Source organism: Notamacropus eugenii, chromosome 3, assembly GCF_028372415.1.
Source record: "Notamacropus eugenii isolate mMacEug1 chromosome 3, mMacEug1.pri_v2, whole genome shotgun sequence".
NCBI classification, from domain to species: Eukaryota; Metazoa; Chordata; class Mammalia; order Diprotodontia; family Macropodidae; genus Notamacropus; species Notamacropus eugenii.
The window spans coordinates 358400045-358421177 of NC_092874.1; the positions used below are offsets into that span (position 1 = coordinate 358400045).

At 37.9% G+C, this 21133-nt stretch overlaps 1 protein-coding gene across 2 annotated transcripts; it reads left to right on the forward strand.

The window, feature by feature from the left end:
• Positions 1-771: 771 nt before the first annotated feature.
• LOC140531653 (L-lactate dehydrogenase A chain-like) lies at positions 772-1787 on the forward strand. Of its 2 annotated transcripts, XM_072650465.1 has the most exons (2): positions 772-1038; positions 1207-1787. In XM_072650465.1, the coding sequence occupies exons 1-2, from the start codon at positions 786-788 to the stop codon at positions 1785-1787; spliced, it is 834 nt and encodes a 277-aa protein (XP_072506566.1). In that variant the 5' UTR covers positions 772-785. The 2 variants fall into 2 exon arrangements, with proteins under 2 accessions (XP_072506566.1, XP_072506565.1); XM_072650464.1 differs by having other exon boundaries at positions 772-1787.
• The last annotated feature ends 19346 nt before the right edge of the window (positions 1788-21133 follow it).

Sequence of the window (21133 nt, forward strand, 5' to 3'; positions counted from 1 at the left end):
AAACTTGCTGGGGAGAGCATCCCACCCCTGAGATTGGCCTGTGGTCTGAGCACACCTGTTGTTGACTAGCTAGGGGCTGAGAGCAGGCACGGTATTCACGTGCAAACTATGCGTCTGGGAGAGCTTAAGTAGGGACAGGAAAGCTTGAAGGCGTGCTTTGCACTGAGGAGCCCTTAGAGGGAAGAGGGTCCCTCCCCTCTTCCGCTCCCATCCTCTTGCTGTGTGATCCTTGCCCCTTGGGAGGAGGAGGATTCCTCTCTCCTGAGGAAGAATTCACCCTGCATATGTGACTAAGACCCTGAATAAAGCCTAACTGTTGTTCAACTCTGGAAAGTCTCTTCTCTCAACACGTAAATCTGGCTGATCACCGAAGACCTGGATGACATGTAAGAAGGCTCGGGTAGTCCATTGGCCTCTAGGCTGAACAACAATGTACATCTATTCAATTGTAAGGTTCAAGTTTGAAAGCTCTTTTGTGTAAGACAATACAGTTATGCTAGTGAAGAGCAATAACTTGTGAGATATCTTGTCTTTGGTAGAAATGTAAAAGAAAATTGATAACTTTAAAGGAAATTATTGAAGAGCAACTTAAAATGGGACACATAGAGCCAACCACTAGTCCCTGGAACTCTCCAACATTTGTTATAAAAAAAGAAATCAGGGAAATGGCAGATGCTAACTGACCTCAAGAAGATAAATATGGGTGAGAGCTTGGGAGCAGCAACCTCTCATCTGTCTCAGAACTTTCACAGCCTGACCAGCTGTCCCCCCAGCTACCCTCCAAAATGGCATCAACTGTCAAGGATCAGCTTATCTTGAATGTCCTAAAGGAGGACCAGGTTCCCCAGAACAAGATCATTGTTGGTGGGGTTGGTGCAGTTGGCACGGCATGTGCCGTTAGTGTCTTAACAAAGGAATTGGCTGGTGAACTTGCCCTAGTTGATGTAATAGAAGATAAACTAAAGGGAGAGATGATGGATCTCCAACATGGCAGCCTTTTCCTCAAAACTCCAAAGATTGTTTCTGGCAAAGACTACAGTGTGACTGCAAACTCAAAGATGGTCATTGTTACGGCTGGGGCACATCAACAAGAGGGAGAAAATCGTCTTAATTTGGTCCAGTGTAATGTGAATATCTTTAAATTCATCATTCCCAATATTGTTAAATACAGCCCTAATTGCAAGCTGCTTATTGTTTCCAATCCAGTGGATATTTTGACATATGTGGCCTGGAAGTTAAATGGCTTTCCTAAACACCGTGTTATTGGAAGTGGTTGCAATCTGGATTCTGCCCATTTCCGTTACCTGATAAGGGAGAGATTTGGTGTCCATTCTTTAAGTTGTCATGGATGGGTCCTTGGGGAATATGGAGACTCCAGTGTTCCTGTGTGGAGCGGTGTGAATCTTGCTGGTGTGTCTCTAAAGAACCTTTATCCTTCTTTGGGAACTGATGCTGATGCAGAAAATTGGAAAGATGTTCATAAACAGGTGGTTGAAAGTGCTTATGAGGTAATCAAACTGAAGGGCTACACTTCCTGGGCCATTGGCTTGTCTGTGGCAGATCTGGCAGAAAGCATTATGAAGAGTCTTAGGAGAGTGGATACAATTTCCACCATGATTAAGGGCCTATATGGCATTAAAGAGGATGTCTTTCTTAGTGTCCCATGTGTCTTGAGGCAGAATGGCATTTCAGATGTGGTGAAGGTCAAGCTGAATCTGGAGGAGGAGAGCCGTTTAAAGAAGAGTGCTGATACTCTTTGGGGAATCCAGAAGGAGTTGCAATTTTAAACACTTTAAATGTGCTGCCATAAAGAGAACAGGACAGGGATTGAGGGGTTATGTATGATCTGCTTCTCAGATAGACCAAATCCTTCCTCTGATTAGTGACTAAACACCAAGTGTAAAACCTGTGAACACACTCTAGTTTCTTCCTAAAGTTACAAATGAGGAATAGCACCCTGTTGTAGTTAGCATATGATGCTGAATATGACCTGTATAGTCTTAGTGGTTGGTGTCAAGTAGAGCCAGTGCCCCACAGGTATATAAACTACCTGCTTTGTATGTAGGTACTACAAGTTCTCTTAGGTCCAGAAGACAACACTCCTGGATACAAAACACCATGCAGCAGTAATTCTTTATTGATGCATTGATTACCTTTGTGCTCCCCTCCATTAGGGCACTACAGCATGGCCCCCATGTATCACCTTTCTAGAGGACCTGATTTTGTCTGCCTATATATATGTCAATAGTTGTAAATTTCCATATTATATAAAAAGATCTGTATATGTACAACAACACAACCAATTTCTCAAGTGTCATACTAACCCTAGATACTGAATAAACAAGAAATAACTGATAAAAAAAGAAGATAAATATGAGGATGAAAAGCATGGGAAACCTACAACCAGGCCTTCTTTCACCCACTATGGTCCCTCGAGAATGGTCATTGTGGATTATTGATTTTATTCCTTTTATACCTCTATACCCTAAAGTTTACAAATATTTTGATTTTTCAGTTCCTTCTGTTAATTTAAAAACACCCCACCAAATGTATCAGTGGAAGGTAGTGGCACAAGTAATAAATACTTTCATGTAACTACAGACACATATTTAGGTTATACTATTCCCCCCTCCCCCCACTGACTGGAGAATCAGCAAAATTTGCTATTGATCATCTGTTTAGGTGTTTTGGAACTCTAGGTATTCCACAAATTATAAAAACAGAAAATGGTCCAGCTTACACTAGTCAAGCCTTTACTAAGTTTTGTCTGTCATACAGAATACAGCATAGAACTGGCATTCCATGTAACCCTACTAGTCAGGCCATTGTAGAATGTCGCAATTACTATGTAAAAATTCAACTCCAAAAGAAAAGAAACAGGGAGAAGAAGGCAAAAGAATAAGGAGAAGAGTTCACGTGGTGTTGTATACCATAAATTTCCTGACACTAGATAAAGAAGAGCTTATGCATGCTCAAAAACAGTTTCAAAAACGCAAAACACACCTCACTGATTGGGAAAAAAAGTGAAGGTGAAATGGAAGGACCCAAAGACAGACCTGTGGCATAGGCCATCTGAACTTTTAATGTGGGAGTGAGGGTATGCTTACATTTCCGCAGGAAATGGTGAAGAAATGATCTGGATACTAGAAAGAAACATCCGACCTCTGTCATACATTGGATATGATACGGATCGAAGAAAAGAGGAAAAAGAAGAAGTCACTACCACGACGAACCCGTTACTGGACTAACAGGACAATGAAGACACTCATTCTGCTTCTAGGCACCATGCAGGTGACCACTGCAGCAGAAGGAATTTATCAAGACGGATAAAGATGGACTTTTGCCCATAAACCTCCTTGGGTTAGGGTGGTGATATGGGGAGAGGATATAGAGGAGTTAATTATGGTAGGAAATGGATCAAAGATTTTTTAGGAAACAAATTGATATAGATAGAAACAATGCATCTTCGCCATCAGTTAAATACAATTTCATGGGATTAGCCCATATGAATCTTATTTGCTTTGCATCTGAACATCCACCTTGTTTACAGCTTTCCATCATTAATAGCACTGCACAAATAATACCACAGAGTTAGGGAACACATTGGGATATACTTATATTAGGGATAAAAGGTAATGAGTCAACACAGATCCACACCATTCTATTAAGAAGGAGAAATTCACCACCATTCTATAAGATGGCTAGTTGGGATGCTGAACATAATCATTTCCCTCCATTTGTGAGATGTCAATCTCCTTATCTATATGTGAACAATGATACAAACATTATATTGCAGTTGGTCATCCCCTAACTTCAGGAGCTGGTTGACAGGTGGGGGGTGAATTATTCCTGAATGGATCCCTCCCTGAGGAAAATCAGATGTTCAGATCTGGAAAGCTATGGCAGCTGTAGGGAATGTTAACATAACAATTAGATTGTGGAATGGTATAAATACTAAGGAAAATTACACAAATATACAAGCTTGTCTTGAAAAAATTTTTTGGTTTTATGATTGGGAAAAAGGAACATACTACCATAAATATGTCAGAACAAGGGACGTGGAATATAACATGCTTTAAGTGCAATATTACTAAATGCATTGGTTCTCATATAGCTTATACTAGCATTATTTTAGTAATTATGCATCCTAGGTTTGCTTAAGTGCCTATCAAATGTAAAGGCTGGTGCACGTCTACATCTGATCAAACGTCTAATCAGTGAATGCTGAAAGTAAGACAGAAAAGCTGTATAAGTTGTATTATTTTAGACATTGTAAGCTTTGTGGCTTCCTCTGTATCAATTGGTTTACCTGTACATACCATTCAACAAAAAAAGTACAAACACATTTCATGGTAGATTTGGCAAAACATGTCTCGTTAGCATTGAAGAGACAGAGTAGAATTAGTGATGATTTTTACCATTTAATGGATGCTTTAAGGGAAACTACTGTGATGGTGGGAAATGAAGTTGATGTTCTTGAAACAAGACTGTCCATGAGATGTGATTATAGGTTCATTTCTATTTTTGTTGCTCCTGTCTACTCTAATAGCTCTGTATATAATTGGACTTAGATTAGAAATCATTTGAATGGGATATGGGGCAATAGCAGTCTTGCTGTGGATATTGAAGATTTTCATCAGATTGCTAATGATATAGATCTGGCTTCCAAGGAAAATCTTTTTTTTTTTTCATTTTGAAAGATTTTTATTGATATTTTCTTTTCTTTCTTTCTTTCTTTCTTTCTTTCTTTCTTTTTTAACTTTTAACATTCAATTTCACAAAATTTTGGGTTCCAAATTTTCTCCCCTTTTGTCCCCTCCCCCCACCCCAAAACACCGAGCGTTCTAATTGCCCCTGTCTACCAATCTTCCCTCTCTTCTATCATCCTTCTCTGCCCTTGTCTCCATCCTATACCCCTTTACCTGTATTTCTTATTTCCTAGTGGCAAGAACAGTACTCAACAGTTGTTCCTAAAACTTTGAGTTCCACCATCTATTCCTCCTTCCCTCCCCACCCCTTCCCTTTGGAAGGCAAGCAATTCAATATAGGCCAAATCTGTGTAGTTTTGCAAATGACTTCCATAATAGTATTGTTGTGTAAGAACTAATTATATTTCCCTCCATCCTATCCTGTCTCCCATTATTTCTATTCTCTCTGTTGATCCTGTCCCTCCCCATGAGTGTTGACCTCAAATTGCTCCCTCCTCCCCATGCTCTCCTTTCCAGAATCCCCCCCACTCTGCTTATCCCCTTATCCCCCACTTTCCTGTATTGTGAGATAGGTTTTCATACCAGAAAGAGTGTGCATTTTATTGCTTCCTTTAGTGGAATGTGATGAGAGTAAACTTCATGTTTTTCTCTCACCTCCCCTCTTTATCCCTCCACTAATAAGTCTTTTGCTTGCCTCTTTTATGAGAGATAATTTGCCCCATTCCATTTCTCCCTTTCTCCTCCCAATATGTTTCTCTCTCACTGCTTGATTTCATTTTTTTAAGATGTAATCCCATCCTCTTCAATTCACTCTGTGCACTCTGTCTCTGTGTGTGTGCGTGTGTGTGTGCATGTGCATGTGTGTGTGTGTAATCCCACCCAGTACCCAGATACTGAATAGTTTCAAGAGTTACAAATATTGTCTTTCCATGTAGGAATGTAAACAGTTCAACTTTAGTAAAGTCCCTTATGACTTCTCATTGCTATTTACTTTTTCATGCTTCTCTTTATTCTTGTGTTTGAAAGTCAAATTTTCTTTTCAGCTCTGGTCTTTTCATCAAGAATGCTTGAAAGTCCTCTATTTCACTGAAAGACCAATTTTCCCCCGAAGTATTATACTCAGTTTTGCTGGGTAGGTGATTCTTGGTTTTAGTCCTAGTTCCTTTGACTTCAAGAATATCCTATTGCATGCCCTTCGATCCCTTAATGTAGAAGCTGCAAGATCTTGTGTTATCCTGATTGTATTTTCACAATACTTGAATTGTTTCTTTCTAGCTGCTTGCAATATTTTCTCCTTGACCTGGGAACTCTGGAATTTGGCCACAATGTTCCGAGGAGTTTCTCTTTTTGGATCTCTTTCAGGTGGTGATCTGTGGATTCCTTGAATAGTTATTTTTCCCTCTGGTTCTAGAATCTCAGGGCAGTTTTCCTTGATAATTTCATGAAAGATGATGTCCAGGCTCTTTTTTTGATCATGGGTTTCAGGTAGTCCAATAATTTTTAAATTGTCTCTCCTGGATCTATTTTCCAGGTCGGTTGTTTTTCCCAGGAGGTATTTCACATTATCTTCCATTTTTTAATTCTTTTGGTTTTGTTTTGTGATTTCTTGGTTTCTCATAAAGTCATTAGCCTCCATCTGTTCCATTCTAATTTTGAAAGAACTATTTTCTTCAGTGAGCTTTTGAATCTCCTTTTCCATTTGGCTAATTCTGCTTGTTAAGCATTCTTCTCCTCATTGGCTTTTTGAACCTCTTTTGCCAATTGAGTTAGCCTAGTTTTCAAGGTGTTATTTTCTTCAGCATTTTTTTCAGTCTCCTTTAGCAGGGTGTTTACTTGTTTTTCATGCTTTGCTTGCATGTCACTCATTTCTTTTCCCAGTTTTTCCTTCAGCTCTCTAATTTGATTTTCAAAATCCTTTTTGACCTCTTCCATGGCCTGAGCCCATTGAGTGGGCTGGGATATAGAAGCCTTGACTTCTGTGTTTTTCCCTGATGGTAAGCATTGTTCTTCCTCATCAGAAAGGAAGGGAGGAAATGCCTGTTCACCAAGAAAGTAACCTTCTATAGTCTTATTTTTTTCCCTTTTCTAGGCATTTTCTCAGCCAGTGACTTGACTTCTGAGTGTCCTCTGACCCCCACTTCGCCTCCAGATCTGACTAGCCAGCACTTGGGGTCCGAGATTCAAATGCTCCTTCCCAGCCTCAGGGCTTTGGGCAGGGGCAGGGCTGCTATTCAGTGTGAGATTAAGTTCAGGTGCTCAGATGGGGGCAGGGCCGCCTCACAGGCCTCAGTTCCCTCAGGGGGTTTATGCAGAGACCTTCAACAATGGGTCCCAGCTCCTGCCTGCTTCGGGAGCTCTGTGTCTGCTCCTGCCCCAGTTGCTGCCTCCCGAGGGGGCCTGAGTTATGGGGGCACACCACACCCCTCTCGACCTGCTGAAGGGACCCTCTCATTGACCCTTTTCAGCTGTGGGTGGGGGACCTGCGCGGCCCCTGGAGATTCTGTCCCTGAAGCCTGCTCGGATCCACTCCTTTCCGTGCCACGTGGCTGAGGCAGGGTTGGGCTCTGCTCCGGGTCTGGGGTGTAAGGGACCTTTTGCGAGAGGTTTTGAGGCTCTCTGGAGCAGAAATCTCCTCTGCTCCATTGTTCTGTGGCTTCTGCTGTTCCAGAATTCGCCTGGTGGTTCTTTTTTTACAGATATTTTATGGACAGTGGGTTGGGAGGTAGTGTATGTGCGTGTGTCTACTCTGCCATCTTGGCTCTGCCCCCAGAAAATCTTGATCCCTAAAAAATGTGCAAATGTGATTTGTGGTTATTTTACTAATATGAATCCCATTGGTTCCTTGTTCCATGTCTATATTATTCATCACTGTGCTTGTGTTTCTCTGTATCAGACCACCTATTGATAGGTGCCTTCTCTCTCATGGGAAGGATCTTCAAACCCAAGTACTCTATCTCTAGTTACAGCTAAAGAAAGGAGGAAATGTTGAGGTCTAGGATGGAATGTGATATCAAGTTCAGGCCAGAACTTCGAGGAAGCCTGTTCCCTGAGACTGTGCTCATTATCATCCCATATTGCTCTCCATACCCCCTGCATGTTGCTGTCTCTGTGAGATAAACAAGAGAACTACAGAGTACAAGGAGATATGTAAAATAAACGGATGCCCTCTAGGATAACACTCCTGAAGACAATAAAACTAGCCAAATTACTAGGACTGAGGACGAGCAAATTGTCATGTGTACTTGTAGTTTTGTCTTTTTAAACCTGGAACCTCACATGAATAAACGCAGTTATCTTATTTTCTCCTGCCTGCCCACGTGTTTCTTCTTCACTGCTTCACCAAACCACTTGTGGACGCTGGTGGTCCCCTACCTTTAAGGGCTGATTCTATAATATTATAGCTCTGACAGTTGTGGACACCTTTGGGGCACTTGATGTTTTATATATATGAACAATATGAAGAAAAATGGACTCTGCTGGAACCTGCCATCAGGGTTGAGTCATTGATACAAAAAGTTATGCTACTGATGGCTATATTGCGGTCTTTAATGAAGTTTTATCCCCCTGTTGTATATATGAGCTTATCTATATTCACTTTAAGTTCTTATGTTTCTTTTGATTGTTTTTGTTTGAATTTGCACTACAGTCTTACTAAACACATTTTCATATAAGTCATGTTGCATAGAAGAATTAAAATGAGTAGAAGAAAATCAAAACAAAACATAACATAGGATTAAATAGACTGCTTCATTCTGCATTCCAAATCCATAGTTCCTTGTCTGAGTATAGATGGCATTGTGTATCAAGGGTACTTTGGATATGTTTTAGATGCTTTCATAACTGTGAAGGGCTGACCCTATCAGAGACAGTCCTCACACACTGTGGCTGTTATTGTGCATAGTGTTCTCCTGACTCTGTTCATTTTACTCAGAATTATTTCATATAGGTCTTTCCCAGGTTTTTCTGAAGTCCATTGTTTGTCGTTTCTAATAGCATAACAATATTCCATTACTTTAGCATACCACAAGTTGTTCAGCCATTTCCTAATTGATGGGTGTTACCTCTGTGTCCAGTTCTTGGCCGCCACAAAAAGAGCTACTACAAATATTTTTATAAATATGGCACCTTTTCTCATTTTTATGATCTCTTTGGGGATACAGCCCTAGAAGCAAAATTACTGGGTCAAATGGTATGCATCTTGCTGGAGCCCTTTGGGTATACTTTCAAATAGCTCTCCAGAATGGTTTGATCAGCTCACAGTTCTACCAATGATGAATTAATGTTCCAACTCTCCCACATCTTCTCCAACATTTATTATCTTGCTGTTTTGTCATGTTAGCAAATCTGACAGGTATGATATGGTACCTCAGAGTTGTTTTGATTTGTATCTCTCTAATCAATAGGGATTCAGAGCATTTCTTCATATAACCAAAGATAGCTTTAATTTCTTCCTCTGAAAACTTCCTGTTCATATGCTTTGAGCATTTATCAATTGGAGAATGACTTTTATTCTTATACACTTGACTCAGTTCTCTATATATTTTATAAATGAGGCCTTTTTCACAGATATTAGTTTTAAAAATTCTTTCCCACTTTTCTGCTTCCTCCTAATCTTGGCTGCATTGTGTTCGTTTGTGCAAAAACTTTTCAATTTAAAGTGGCAGAGCCAAGATTGCAGCATGAGAACAACTACTCTTCTAAGCTCTCCTAAAAAGACAATTTGACCAAATTTTGTAGGTTCAGAATCCAGTAGGAGACAGAATGTGGCAGATTCACAACCCAGAAAAGACTGGAAGGTTGACAGGAAGGGTGTTCCACCAGGGGAGAGGAGCATACAGGGCCCAGAAGGAAAGCCCCAGGGAGTCTAAGGCAGCAGCAGCAGGGCAGAATAGAAGCCAAGGGCAGGCATCCAGCAGAACCAAGTGAGTGAATGCTGTGGAATCCCAGGTATCTGCAACAGCTGTTACTGAGACTTTCAGCCCACACATTAAATGTCTGCAAGTCACCTATTTGAATTTCCAGGAACCAAAATGGAGGACTGGTCGGTAAGTGCTCTCTCCCTCTCCCCATTGTGACCTTGATAGAACCATAAAAATTTCGCCAGAAAAATCCTAGAAAAGTGGGAACAGCAGAAGAGTCAAACAGTCTCATAGGGCATGAAGCTAGGAATATCGCTAACGAGTAGTCCTTTTGCTGTGGCAGAGGACCGGAGCTGTCCCAGACAGCCCCACCTCAGTGAATCAGGAGGAGATCTCAAGATCCAGGGGGATGGAGTCTTGCAGCCACCTCCAGGACCCCAGTCATGCCTCAGCACTCCAGGATAAACGGAAATACACTAGGGCAGCTGGTATCACCAACTGCTGAGCTTGCCTTTGGTCTAGCTCAGTTGAAAAGATCTCCTGACCACCAGACCACCCCTCTCTCACACTTAACAAGCTAGCTCCAGGGCTTATCCGAGGAAACACACACACACACACACACACACACACACACACACACACAAGAATCCATGTGGCCTCTGCCATCTCACACCAGCCAGCTCCACAACAAGTTCTTTAGCTTCTAACTGAAAGAACCAGAGGCCATAATACACAAAACATGATCATCATGAGTAAAAAGCAAAGCAGGAAGGAAAAGATCATAGAAGCTTTCTACGGGCACAAGGACCAAAAAATAAATACCAAAGAGGTCAATATTGAGAATGTACTCCCATCTGAAACTTCAGAAAGGACTATGAACTGGTCATATGCACAAGAGCATTCTTGGAATAGTTGAAGAAGGAAGTAGAAAAAAAAAAGTTGACCAAAGATTTTAGAAGTATGAAAAAGGAATTCACTGAAGAGAACAGATCTTTTCAAAAGAAAATTAAACAAATGGAAAATGAAGCACAAAACTTAACTGGGAAAATTGAACTAACAGAAAAGGAAGTGACAAACTAACTGGAGAAAATAATTCCTTAAAAGTAGTATTTGGACATGTGGAACAGGAGATGCAAAAGTTAACTGAAGAAAGCAAGTTGAGAAAAGTTATAATTTGGCAAGTAGAAGCTAATGACTCTACAAGACATCAAGAATCAGTCAAACAAAATCTAACAAAGGAAAAGATAGAAGAAAATGCAAAATGCTTAATTGGAAAAACAACTGACCAGGAAAATAGATCCACAAGAAAAAAAATTTAAGAAATATTGCCCTACCAAAAAGCCACGGTGAAAAAAGGAGCATGGAAAATATCTTACTAGAAATCACCAAGGAAAACTTCCCAGAGGTCCTGGATCCACAGGGCAAAATAGTCATAGAAAGAATCCATCGTTCACCTCCAGAAAGCTATCCCAAATGAATAACACCAAGGAATACTGTTGCCAAATCACCGAACTATCAAGGTATGGAGAAAATAATACAGGCAGCCAGAAAGAAACCATGCAAGTATCAAGGAGCTACAGTTGGGATCACACAGGACCTCACATCTTCCACATTAAGAGATCAATGGAATTTGATTATGATATTCTGTAAGACAAAGGAGCTGGGACTAAAACCAAGGATCAATTACTCAACAAAGTTCAACATGATATTTCAGGCAAGGAGATGGACATTTAATGAAATAAACGATTTCCAGACCTTTGTGATAAAAAAGGCCAAAACTCAATAAAAAAAAATACAATCTTCAAATGCAGGTGTTGAAAGAGGCATAACAAGGTAAATAGGGGAAAAGAAAAACTTGTTACTCAATATTTTGGCAAACTATTTACTTCCCTATAAAATAAGACGATACTTGTTAATCTTGAGAATTGTTTATCTATTATGAAATATAACAGAGATATACATAGATAGAGGAAGTGTGTATAAAGTAAACGATGCAAAGCTGAAAATATGATTTAAGGATGTGAAGGGATTGTAGCACGAGATGCGAAAAGGAGGAAGAAGAAAATGGTAAATAACATCACATAAAGAAGCACAAAATTATATTACAATAGAGGGAAAGAGGGGAGGGAGAAGAGCATCTTTTGAGAGCTACTCTCACCTGATTTGATTAAAGTAGGGTACAAGAAACTCAGTTAAGTACAGAAACCTAACTAGCTCTATCCCTAGTAGGAGGGGAAGGGGGAAAGAAAAGGGAAGGGAGGCTTAAAGGGAGGGAAGAAGTAGTAAGGAAGAAGAGGAAGAAAATGGAGGAGAGTTGAAAAAAGAAAGGGAAGACTGTGGGAGGTGGTGGTCAAAAATTAAAACTCTATTGTGGAGGGGAAGGGAGAAGGGAGAACTATAAGCACAAAAAGTGGGAAAGAGGATGGAGAGAGATACAGATAGTAATCATAACTGAAAATGTGAATGGGATGAACTCTCCCATAAAACTGATATGGATAGCAGAATCAATTAAAAACTATAATCTAGAAACATGTTATTTACAAGAAACCCATTTGAAATGGGGGGATACACAAAGGATAAAGGGAAAAGATTAGCGTAGAATATATTGTTCTTCAGTTGATGAAAAATAGCAGGGGTAGCAATCCTAATCTCAGACAAAGCAATTGCAGAAATAGATCTACTCAAAAGAGGTAAGGAAGGAAACTATATTTTGTTAAAAGGCACTATAAGAAACGAAGCAATATCATTCCTAAACATATATGCTCAAAGTGGTAGAGCATCCAAATACTTAGAGGAGAAGTTAAGGGAGTTAGAGGAAGAAATAGATGAGGAAACTATACTAGTGGGCGATCTCAACTTCCGCCTTTTTGAGCTTGATAAATCTAACCTTAAAATAAACAAGAAGAAGTTGAGGAGGTGAATCATACTCTGGATGTGATAGATACGATATATCTCTGGAGAAAAATGGATGAGGATAGAAAGGAATATACTTATTCTCAGCAGTACGTGGCACATATACAAAAACTGACCATGTACTAGGGCATAAAAATCCCACAATCCAATGTAGAAAGGCAGAAATAGTCAATGCATCTTTCTCAGATCATAATGCAATAAAAATTTTATGTAATTAAAGGCCATGGAAAGATAGACCAAAAATTAATGGGAAACTAAATAATCTAGTCATAAAGAATGAGTAGGTTAAACAAAAACTAATAGAAGCAATCGACAACTTCACTCATGAGAACGACAATAATGAGATAACCTACCAAAACTTATGAGATACTACAAAAGCAGTTCTTAGGGGAAACATTACGTCGTTGAATGCATACATGAATAAAATAGAGAAAGAAGAGATTTTAGCATGCAGCTGAAAAAGGTTGGAAAAGAACAAATTGAAAATTCCCAAGCAAATATTAAATTAGAAACACTGAAAACCAAAGGAGAGATTACTACAATGGAAAAAACAATAAAATTGCAAAATTTTCTCCTTTTTGACTGAAAAAAGAAAGAAGTAAACGAAATTACCAATATCAAAAATGAAAGGGGTGAACTCATCTCAAACGAGGAGGAAATTAAAACGATAATTAGACATTACTTTACCCAACTTCATGCTCATAAACTTAACAATCTAAATGACCTCTATGATTATTTTTAAACATATAAATTGCCCAGATCAACAGAAGAGGAAGCTGAATACTTAAATAACCCCATCTGATAAAAAGAAATTGAACAAACCATCATTGAACTCCCTAGGAAAAAATTTCCAGGGCCGAATGGATTTACAAGTTATTTCTATCAACCATTTAAAGAACAGTTACAAAACAACTTGAAATAAGACACAACTTTGTAGGTTATAAAATAAACACCCACAAATCTTCTGCATTTCTATGTATTACTATCAAAGCCCAACAGTAAGAGATAGAAAATCTCATTTAAAGCTAGGGTAGACACTACAAAATATTTGTGAGTCTACCTCTTAAAACAAACTGAGGAACTATATGAGCACAATTACAAAATACCTTTCACACCAATTAAGTCAGGTCTAAGTAGGTGGAAATGTATCAGTTGCTCATGGGTAGGCTGAGGCAATATAAAAAAAATGACAATTCTCCTTAAATTAATTTACTTTTTAGGGACATGCTAATCAAACTACCAGATAATTATTTCCTATAGCTGATAAAACAATATCAAAATTAATCTGGACGAACACAAGGTCCAGAAAATAGAGGAAAATATTGAAGAGAAATGCTAAGGAAGGTGTTCTAGCTCAGATCTCAAAATGTATTATAAAGCAGATATTATCAAAACCATTTGGTACTGGCTAAGAAACAGAAGGGTAGACCAGGGGAATAGTCTAAGTACTCAAGACACAGTATTCAATGAATATAGCAACCTACTGTTTGATGAACTCAAGGACCCCAGCTTCTGGGATAAGAGTTCACTGTTCAACAAAAATTGCTGAGAAAACTGGATAACAGTGTTGTGGAAAATAGGCATAGACCAATTCCTGACACTGTACACAAGAATAAAGTCCAAATGGGTACATGATCGAGGTATAAAGATTGATAGTATAAACAAATTTTTGGAGCAAGGAATAGTGAATTTATCATATTTATGGAGAAGGGAAGAATTTTTGACTAAACAAGAGATAGAAAGCATTGTGAAGTACAAAACTGATAATTTTGTTTACATTCAACTAAAAAGTTTTGGCACAACCAAAACCAATGCAAACAAGATTAGGAGGGAAGTAGGAAACTGGGAAATAATTTTTCGTCAGTAGTGTCTGTGATAAAGGCCTCATTTCTAAAATATATAGAGAACTGAGTCAAATGTACAAGAATAAATGTCATGCCCTAGTTGATAAATTGTGAAAGGATATGAACAGGCAGTTTTCAGAACAAGAAATTAAAGTTTTCTATAGTCATATGAAAAAATTCTCTTGATCACTATTTATTAGAGAGATGCAAATCAAAACAGCCATGAGACACCACATCACATCTATCAGATTGGCTAACATGACAAAATAGAAAAAAAGATAAATTTTGGAGAACATGTCGGAGAGTTGGAACACTAATTCAATCTTGGTGGAGCTGTGAGCTGAGTCAATCATTATGGAGAACAATTTTAAACTATGCTCAAAGGGCTACAAAAATGTTCTTACCCTTTGACCCAGCAATAGTGTTTCTAGGACTGTATGTCCTAGAAATCATAAAAATGGGAAAGAGTCCCCGTGTACATAAATGTTTGTAGCAGCACTCTTTGTGGTGGCTAAAAACTGGAAATCAAGTGAATGCCCATCAACTGGGGAATGGCTGAATAAATTTTGGTATATGAATGTAATGGAATACTATTGTGCTATAAGAAATGATTAACAGGAAGACTTAATAGAGGTTTGGGAAGACTTTTATGATCCTATGCTTAGTGAAAGGAGAAGAACTGGGAGAACTTTGTACACACCAACAACCACAGTGTGGAGACTTTTAACTTCATTGCAATGCAAGGACTTAAATCATTCCCAATCATCTTTTAAGGCAAAATGCCTTCCATATACAGAGGAAGAACTATTGAATTTCATAGTAGAATGTAGCAGATAATTTTCTTTTGTATTACGTTTTGGTTTGTTTTATGATTTCTCCCATTCATTTTAATTCTTTTATGCAACATGACTATGGGGAAATTGTATTTATTAGGAATGTATATGTAGAACCTTTATATGTTGTATGCTGTCTTGAGGAGGGAGGGGGAAGGTGGGGGGAATGAAGGGGAGGGAGGGGAAAATCTAAGTTATATGGTAGTGATTGTACAACCCTGAAAATACATTTAAGGAAAACTTTTCAATTTAATGTAATCAAAATTATCCATTTTTACTTTATGAAGTTCTCTGTCTCTTATTTGTTCAGAAATTTCTCCATTCTCCATAAATCTGACAAAAACACTATCCCTTATGCCCCTAATTTGTTTATAGTATCAGTGTTTATGTCTAGATCATGTACGTGTCTGGACTTTATTTTTGTATATGGTGTCAGGCATTGGTCTATGCCCAGTTTCTGCCACACTATTATCGAGTTTTCCCAGCAATTTTTGTCAAACAGTGAATTCCTATCCCAGAAGCTGAAGTACTTGGGTTTATCCAACAGTAGATTGCAATGTTCATTGACTACTGTGTCTTGAGTACTTGATCTTTCCCGCTAATCTATCCCTCTATTTCGTAACCAGTACCAAGTGGCTTTGATAATTCCTATTTGAGGTCTGGTATGGCTAGGTCACCTCTCTTGCATTCCTTTTCACTGATTCTCTTGATATTCTGGACCATTTGTTCTTCCAGTTGAATTTTGATGTTATTTTTTTCTAGCTGTAGTAAATAATTTTCTCATACTTTGATTGGTATGGTACTGAATAAGTAAATTAGTTTAGGGAGAACTGTCATCATTATCATATTATCTTAGCCTACCCATTAGCAAATGACGTTTTTCAAGTTACTTTGATCTGATTTTATTTCTTTATTTCTTGAACTGAGGCCCTCCTCATGCTATATACTTGGTGTAGTCATGCCAGGTTCATGGGTTCCCTAGACACCCATGCTTTTGTTCAGAAAAAAACAAGGGGAGAACAAGAGTTATATATACTTTTAAAAAAGTAGGTCATATGCTGTATTCATTTAGTAATGGTTTCTGCCCCTTACAGGTAGAGAACATTTTTGCATTCCTTATTGGCTGATTTTGATCCCCATGGGTAAGCCTATGCTTGAAACAGAGGTAGCTGTCACTCCCTAAACAAGAATCACTTTGTTCCTAAAGACAGAAAAGGGAAAAATATGGGCCAGACAGATCTGAAAAAAGAAGTAGCATCCTGTTGTAGGAAAATGTTGAAGTTTAGAGATATTAACAGATCATAAAAACACTGGGGCATGAGGAATTGAATGTCTCTGTGAGAACTGAGCATTGGGAGGATGAAAAGGATAAATGTGTGGCCATTACAGCAAAGAGAACTCTCACAATTCAGCTCGGATCATCAGAAACATCCCAAGTTAGCGCCACATTTCAGCATGGCTGGTGTGCTGTAGGATCACTGCAGGAAATAGTAGGCCGGAGAAAGAATTAGAGGAACTTTTGTAGTAGCCTTCTTGGTGTACCCTTATCACCATGTTGCTGCTTTTGTTTTACTAAGCTTTCCTCTAGGAAACACTAATGTGGTTGGAACTAGGATAGAAGAATAATGTCACAATTATTTACTGACAGTTCCCAAGTTACTTTATTTCCTTCTCACCAGCTTATCTTTCTAAACCCTGGAACATTTCTGGTTTGATGGACAGATGCTGATCACTAAAGAGGCCCCATTTAGGTCCTTCCTCAAAATCACTGACTGTGACTAAAGTCAAAATACAAGAAAAAAGTTATAAAGTCTTTGTACATATAAATATCATTTTCACAGTCCCATTCAAGGGAAATGCAAATTTATTAATTCCTTTGTGAGTTTGATTCAGTCCAATATTATGTGTGTGAATGTTTAGTTATTTTATTACTATATTGTTGTTCTCATTGCAACAATGTCTCCACACTTGGAACCCAGACTTTTGGTAGCCAGTAGTGGTATACACATCAAGTTCAGCAACCAAAGCTTAGTTTAAAATTATTTAAATATCATTTTCACTTCATACTATCATCGACCCATAACAGCATATCTATTTTAGTAAGATGTGACTTGGGACTGGGTGAATATAGGGCAAGAAAATATACTAAAGATATCCAGAGGTTGGATGAGATGGTCTTTAATGTCTCTTCCAGCTCTAAATCTATGATCTTGATTCTTTGCTTTTAACACTATTGGTCACAACCTCTATTGGATATTCTCTCCTTCCTAGATTTCTCTGACATCACTAACTCCCCTCATTATCTTTTTATCTATTTGTCTATTGATTTCTATATCATTCATTTCCCTCTCCCTTTGGGTAGGTGTTTTCTAAGAATTTATCCTAGCGCCTCTTATCCAGCATTTCTACACTTTTTGGCAGAGTAACCTCATGTTCTCTACTAAATTCAATTATTTTTCAAGACAGATCACTACAATAATCTCTGTATCCAGCTTTAACCATATCAATTCCAGTACAAAAGTCCCAATTGCCTGATTGATTAAAATCTACATCTAGATGTTTAAATGTGACCCAAGCTTTAAAATATCTGGAATGAAATTCATCGTGTGACTGTTTGCCAATTTACCTGTTCCTATGAAGGAAAATGTCATCCTCCCAGTCCCTTAGGAGAAAGAGGGTTCTCCTGAGAAGGAGAACATAAAAATGAATTTTACGCCTTTGACAGAGAGCTCCTAAGAGCTCAGAGAATTTCCTAGTCCTATATTCAGGTACATCTATGTGTCTGCACATAGCCTTACACATATATGAATGTATAAAATACTTGGAGTTTTGCTTGACTTTTAAATGTCTATATCCAATCAAGTGCAAATTTTACTTCTACCTCCACAACATCTTTCACATAATGGAAAAAGTGGAAGTAATGTGAGAGATGTTGGAGTTACAGAATTAACATCATACTTGATTGGATATGGAGATTATACATACACATTCACATATATATACATATCCACATATACGTATGTAATGCATATAATTATACATATAATATATATACATACATCAATATATACAATATACTCTCATGCAAAATATATATGCATGTGTGCATATACACAAAAATACATACATGTAATATGCATACACACCATTTGTATATATAATGTATGCATGCACACGTATACACATGCATGCATACACACATCCTATATACACATATCCATATACACATATCCATAAACATATCCAGATACACACCTATGTGTGTGTATTCACACATACATATATGCATGCAAGCATATACACTCATATATGCACATACATAAATGAAATGTTTATCTTCTTTTATATTTACGGTCTGCTTCTTTATCACTCTGGGAACTGCTTTTATTTTGCAGTATTTAGATATTTTCTTAATTTTTTTCCATAAATTGTTTGCTCTTGGACACTGTGTAATCCATTGTATCAAATGTTGAACCATACCATAGTCATCATCTGTCATTTAGATTATTTAAGATACTCATAATTTGACTCCCTTTTTGAAATCTTTCTGCTTCTTTATTCCATGCACCATATGGCCTCCCCATTTGATGCCCTGCACACACAGAATCTTATGAACTCCTTGGGGGCAGTGAATGCCATTTACCTTACTTTTTATTCTCAGCATTTAGCACATTGCCTGCCATATAGTAGGCATTTAATAAATATTTACTGAGTAACTGAGATCTGATTATACCCCTCCCTTCCTCAAAAGTTGTTTGAGTTTCCTTCTTGTCCCTAAGATAAGGTAGGTGATGCTACAGTGGGAAGTAAACTACCATGGAGTCAGGAAGAACTGAACTCAAATTCCTCCTCAGATTTTTACTAGTTATGTGACCCTGGGAAAATAACTTAATTTCCATTAACCTCAGTTTCCTCAACTATAAAATGGGAGTTTTAAGCACATCTATCTCACAGAGATGTTGAGAGGATTAAGTGAGATAATATTTGTAAAAAGTGTTTAGTGCAGTGCCTTACACATAGCAGATGTCAAATTAATGCTTATTCCTTTCCTTCCCTAGGATGCAAACTAAACATTTCAAACTCTCGATCCTGCCATGTCATATACATATATGTATAGCCCTTTTGCAATCAGGCTCCAAACTACTTAAGCAAGATCAATTTGTATTACTGTCTTTGTTTTTAATGTCACAGATTTTTCCAGGTCTATTAACCCTACACATGCATACTAATTGAGCCTGCTTCTTAAACTGAAACCAGCTAAGCAAATCCAGCATATGCATCTTTTCCTAACCTCATTCCCCTATCTCTCAAATGAAAGGAGATTCTTTTTCATCCTTCTACAGGAAAAAAAAAAGATTAATCATTTCTATTTAGTGGGGTGGCAGAAGGGTCCTCACTAAACCTTTTATCAATTCATTTCAGTAAGCACAGTTGATGAAAACATTGAAGACAATCGACAAATAATACAGAGATGTCTCCCCTATACTGTCCCTTTAGAAGATATAAAGAAATTCTCCCAGCAAAACTGATAGAATTACATGGCAGTTAGCCATTTTCTGATCAAGGATCAGCTGTACATTTGCTGGTCCCTCAATTATGGATATATCTTCACTTTAATCAATAGTTAAGTCGGAATATAGTTCTGAGAATTCTGATCCTTAGTAACAGAAATTGAGTAATGAAAGAAGAAGCACTCTTAAGAAGGAATAATGCCTCACATCAGAGGGAAAGGGGAGAATTTCTCTAAAACTTTTCCCCCATCGGAACCCTCTCCCCAATCCACTACTACATTTTGTAGAGCTTTTCACACAGGAAGATATCCTTCACTCTGTAGGGAACAGTGTTGAGAATAGAGGTAAAAGACAGGTTTGAGTTATATTAACTCTATGAATCAAGAGAGTCAGCCTTGGTTGTGGAGAATTAATTTGTGAACAGCAATAGGTCCAGAGACTCAACTAAGTGACCTGTACAGTAGAGATGTGCTGAGTCTCCCCATTGATCCTGTATGTAGCTATAGGAAAATATGCCTTAAGTTAAAAGGGAGTGTTTTGTTACCATTGTTCTTACAAGGTGATATTAGTAAATGTCTTTCTTTGAGTTAATTGTGTCTTCTTACTGAATTACAAGTAAACACACCAATGCATGCTTTTGGACTGTAGGCCCACAGAATATCTGAATCTGCAAGTGTAAATTAGGGTTGGGGAGGGGGAAAGTTAACCCAGAAAGGATGTTACATTATCAATAAATATTTGATTTCATTTTATTTTTTGTTTCATTTGCATTATCATATTAATTGGAGAAAGTATTATTCTGGTACTGCTTACTTCATTTTGAATAATTTTTCATAATTTTTAGGCTTACTACTTCTTTGAATTTGGCATTTTGAGTACCATATCTACGCTGTCACATAGTCCATAATTCAAGCAAAATGGAATTTCTCAGTATCTATATCTTCTTTAAGGAAGTCTTTCCTGATATCCCAATTATTGGTATTTGCTTCATCATGAAATTACCTTGTATTCACTTGTCTGAGCATATGTTGTTTCCTCCAGTAGTATATCTTGGTGTTAGGAATGACTTTTTTGTTATTGTTTTTGAATCAGCAAGTTCCTAGTATCGTGCCTGTCACATAGTATGTACATAACAAATTTAATTACATAAAACCAAAATTAATTGAATGACCTACTTGTGAAGCACTGCTAGAGTTTTTAACTCCATGTGTAAAGATGAGGACTCATGACCAGCCATAGAGTGAAAAGTACAAGTATTAATCAGTTAACTTAATGTTTATAATACAGACAAAAATGTGCAATTGAGTATATTCAACTGCATATTGTTACCAAAGTCAGTATCATTATGATTTTTTAAAAATGCCTCTGAATTTAGAAACAATAGATTTTGAAGGTGAAATGCTGTTACTTCATTAAATGAAGAGCCCCATTCCAGAAAGAGTAACAACCCTTCCCTTTTCCTAC

What these genes read in the sequence shown, in the direction of transcription:
- LOC140531653 (XM_072650464.1), top strand. Translation starts at nt 786, where the DNA reads ATGGCATCAACTGTCAAGGATCAGCTTATCTTGAATGTCCTAAAGGAG.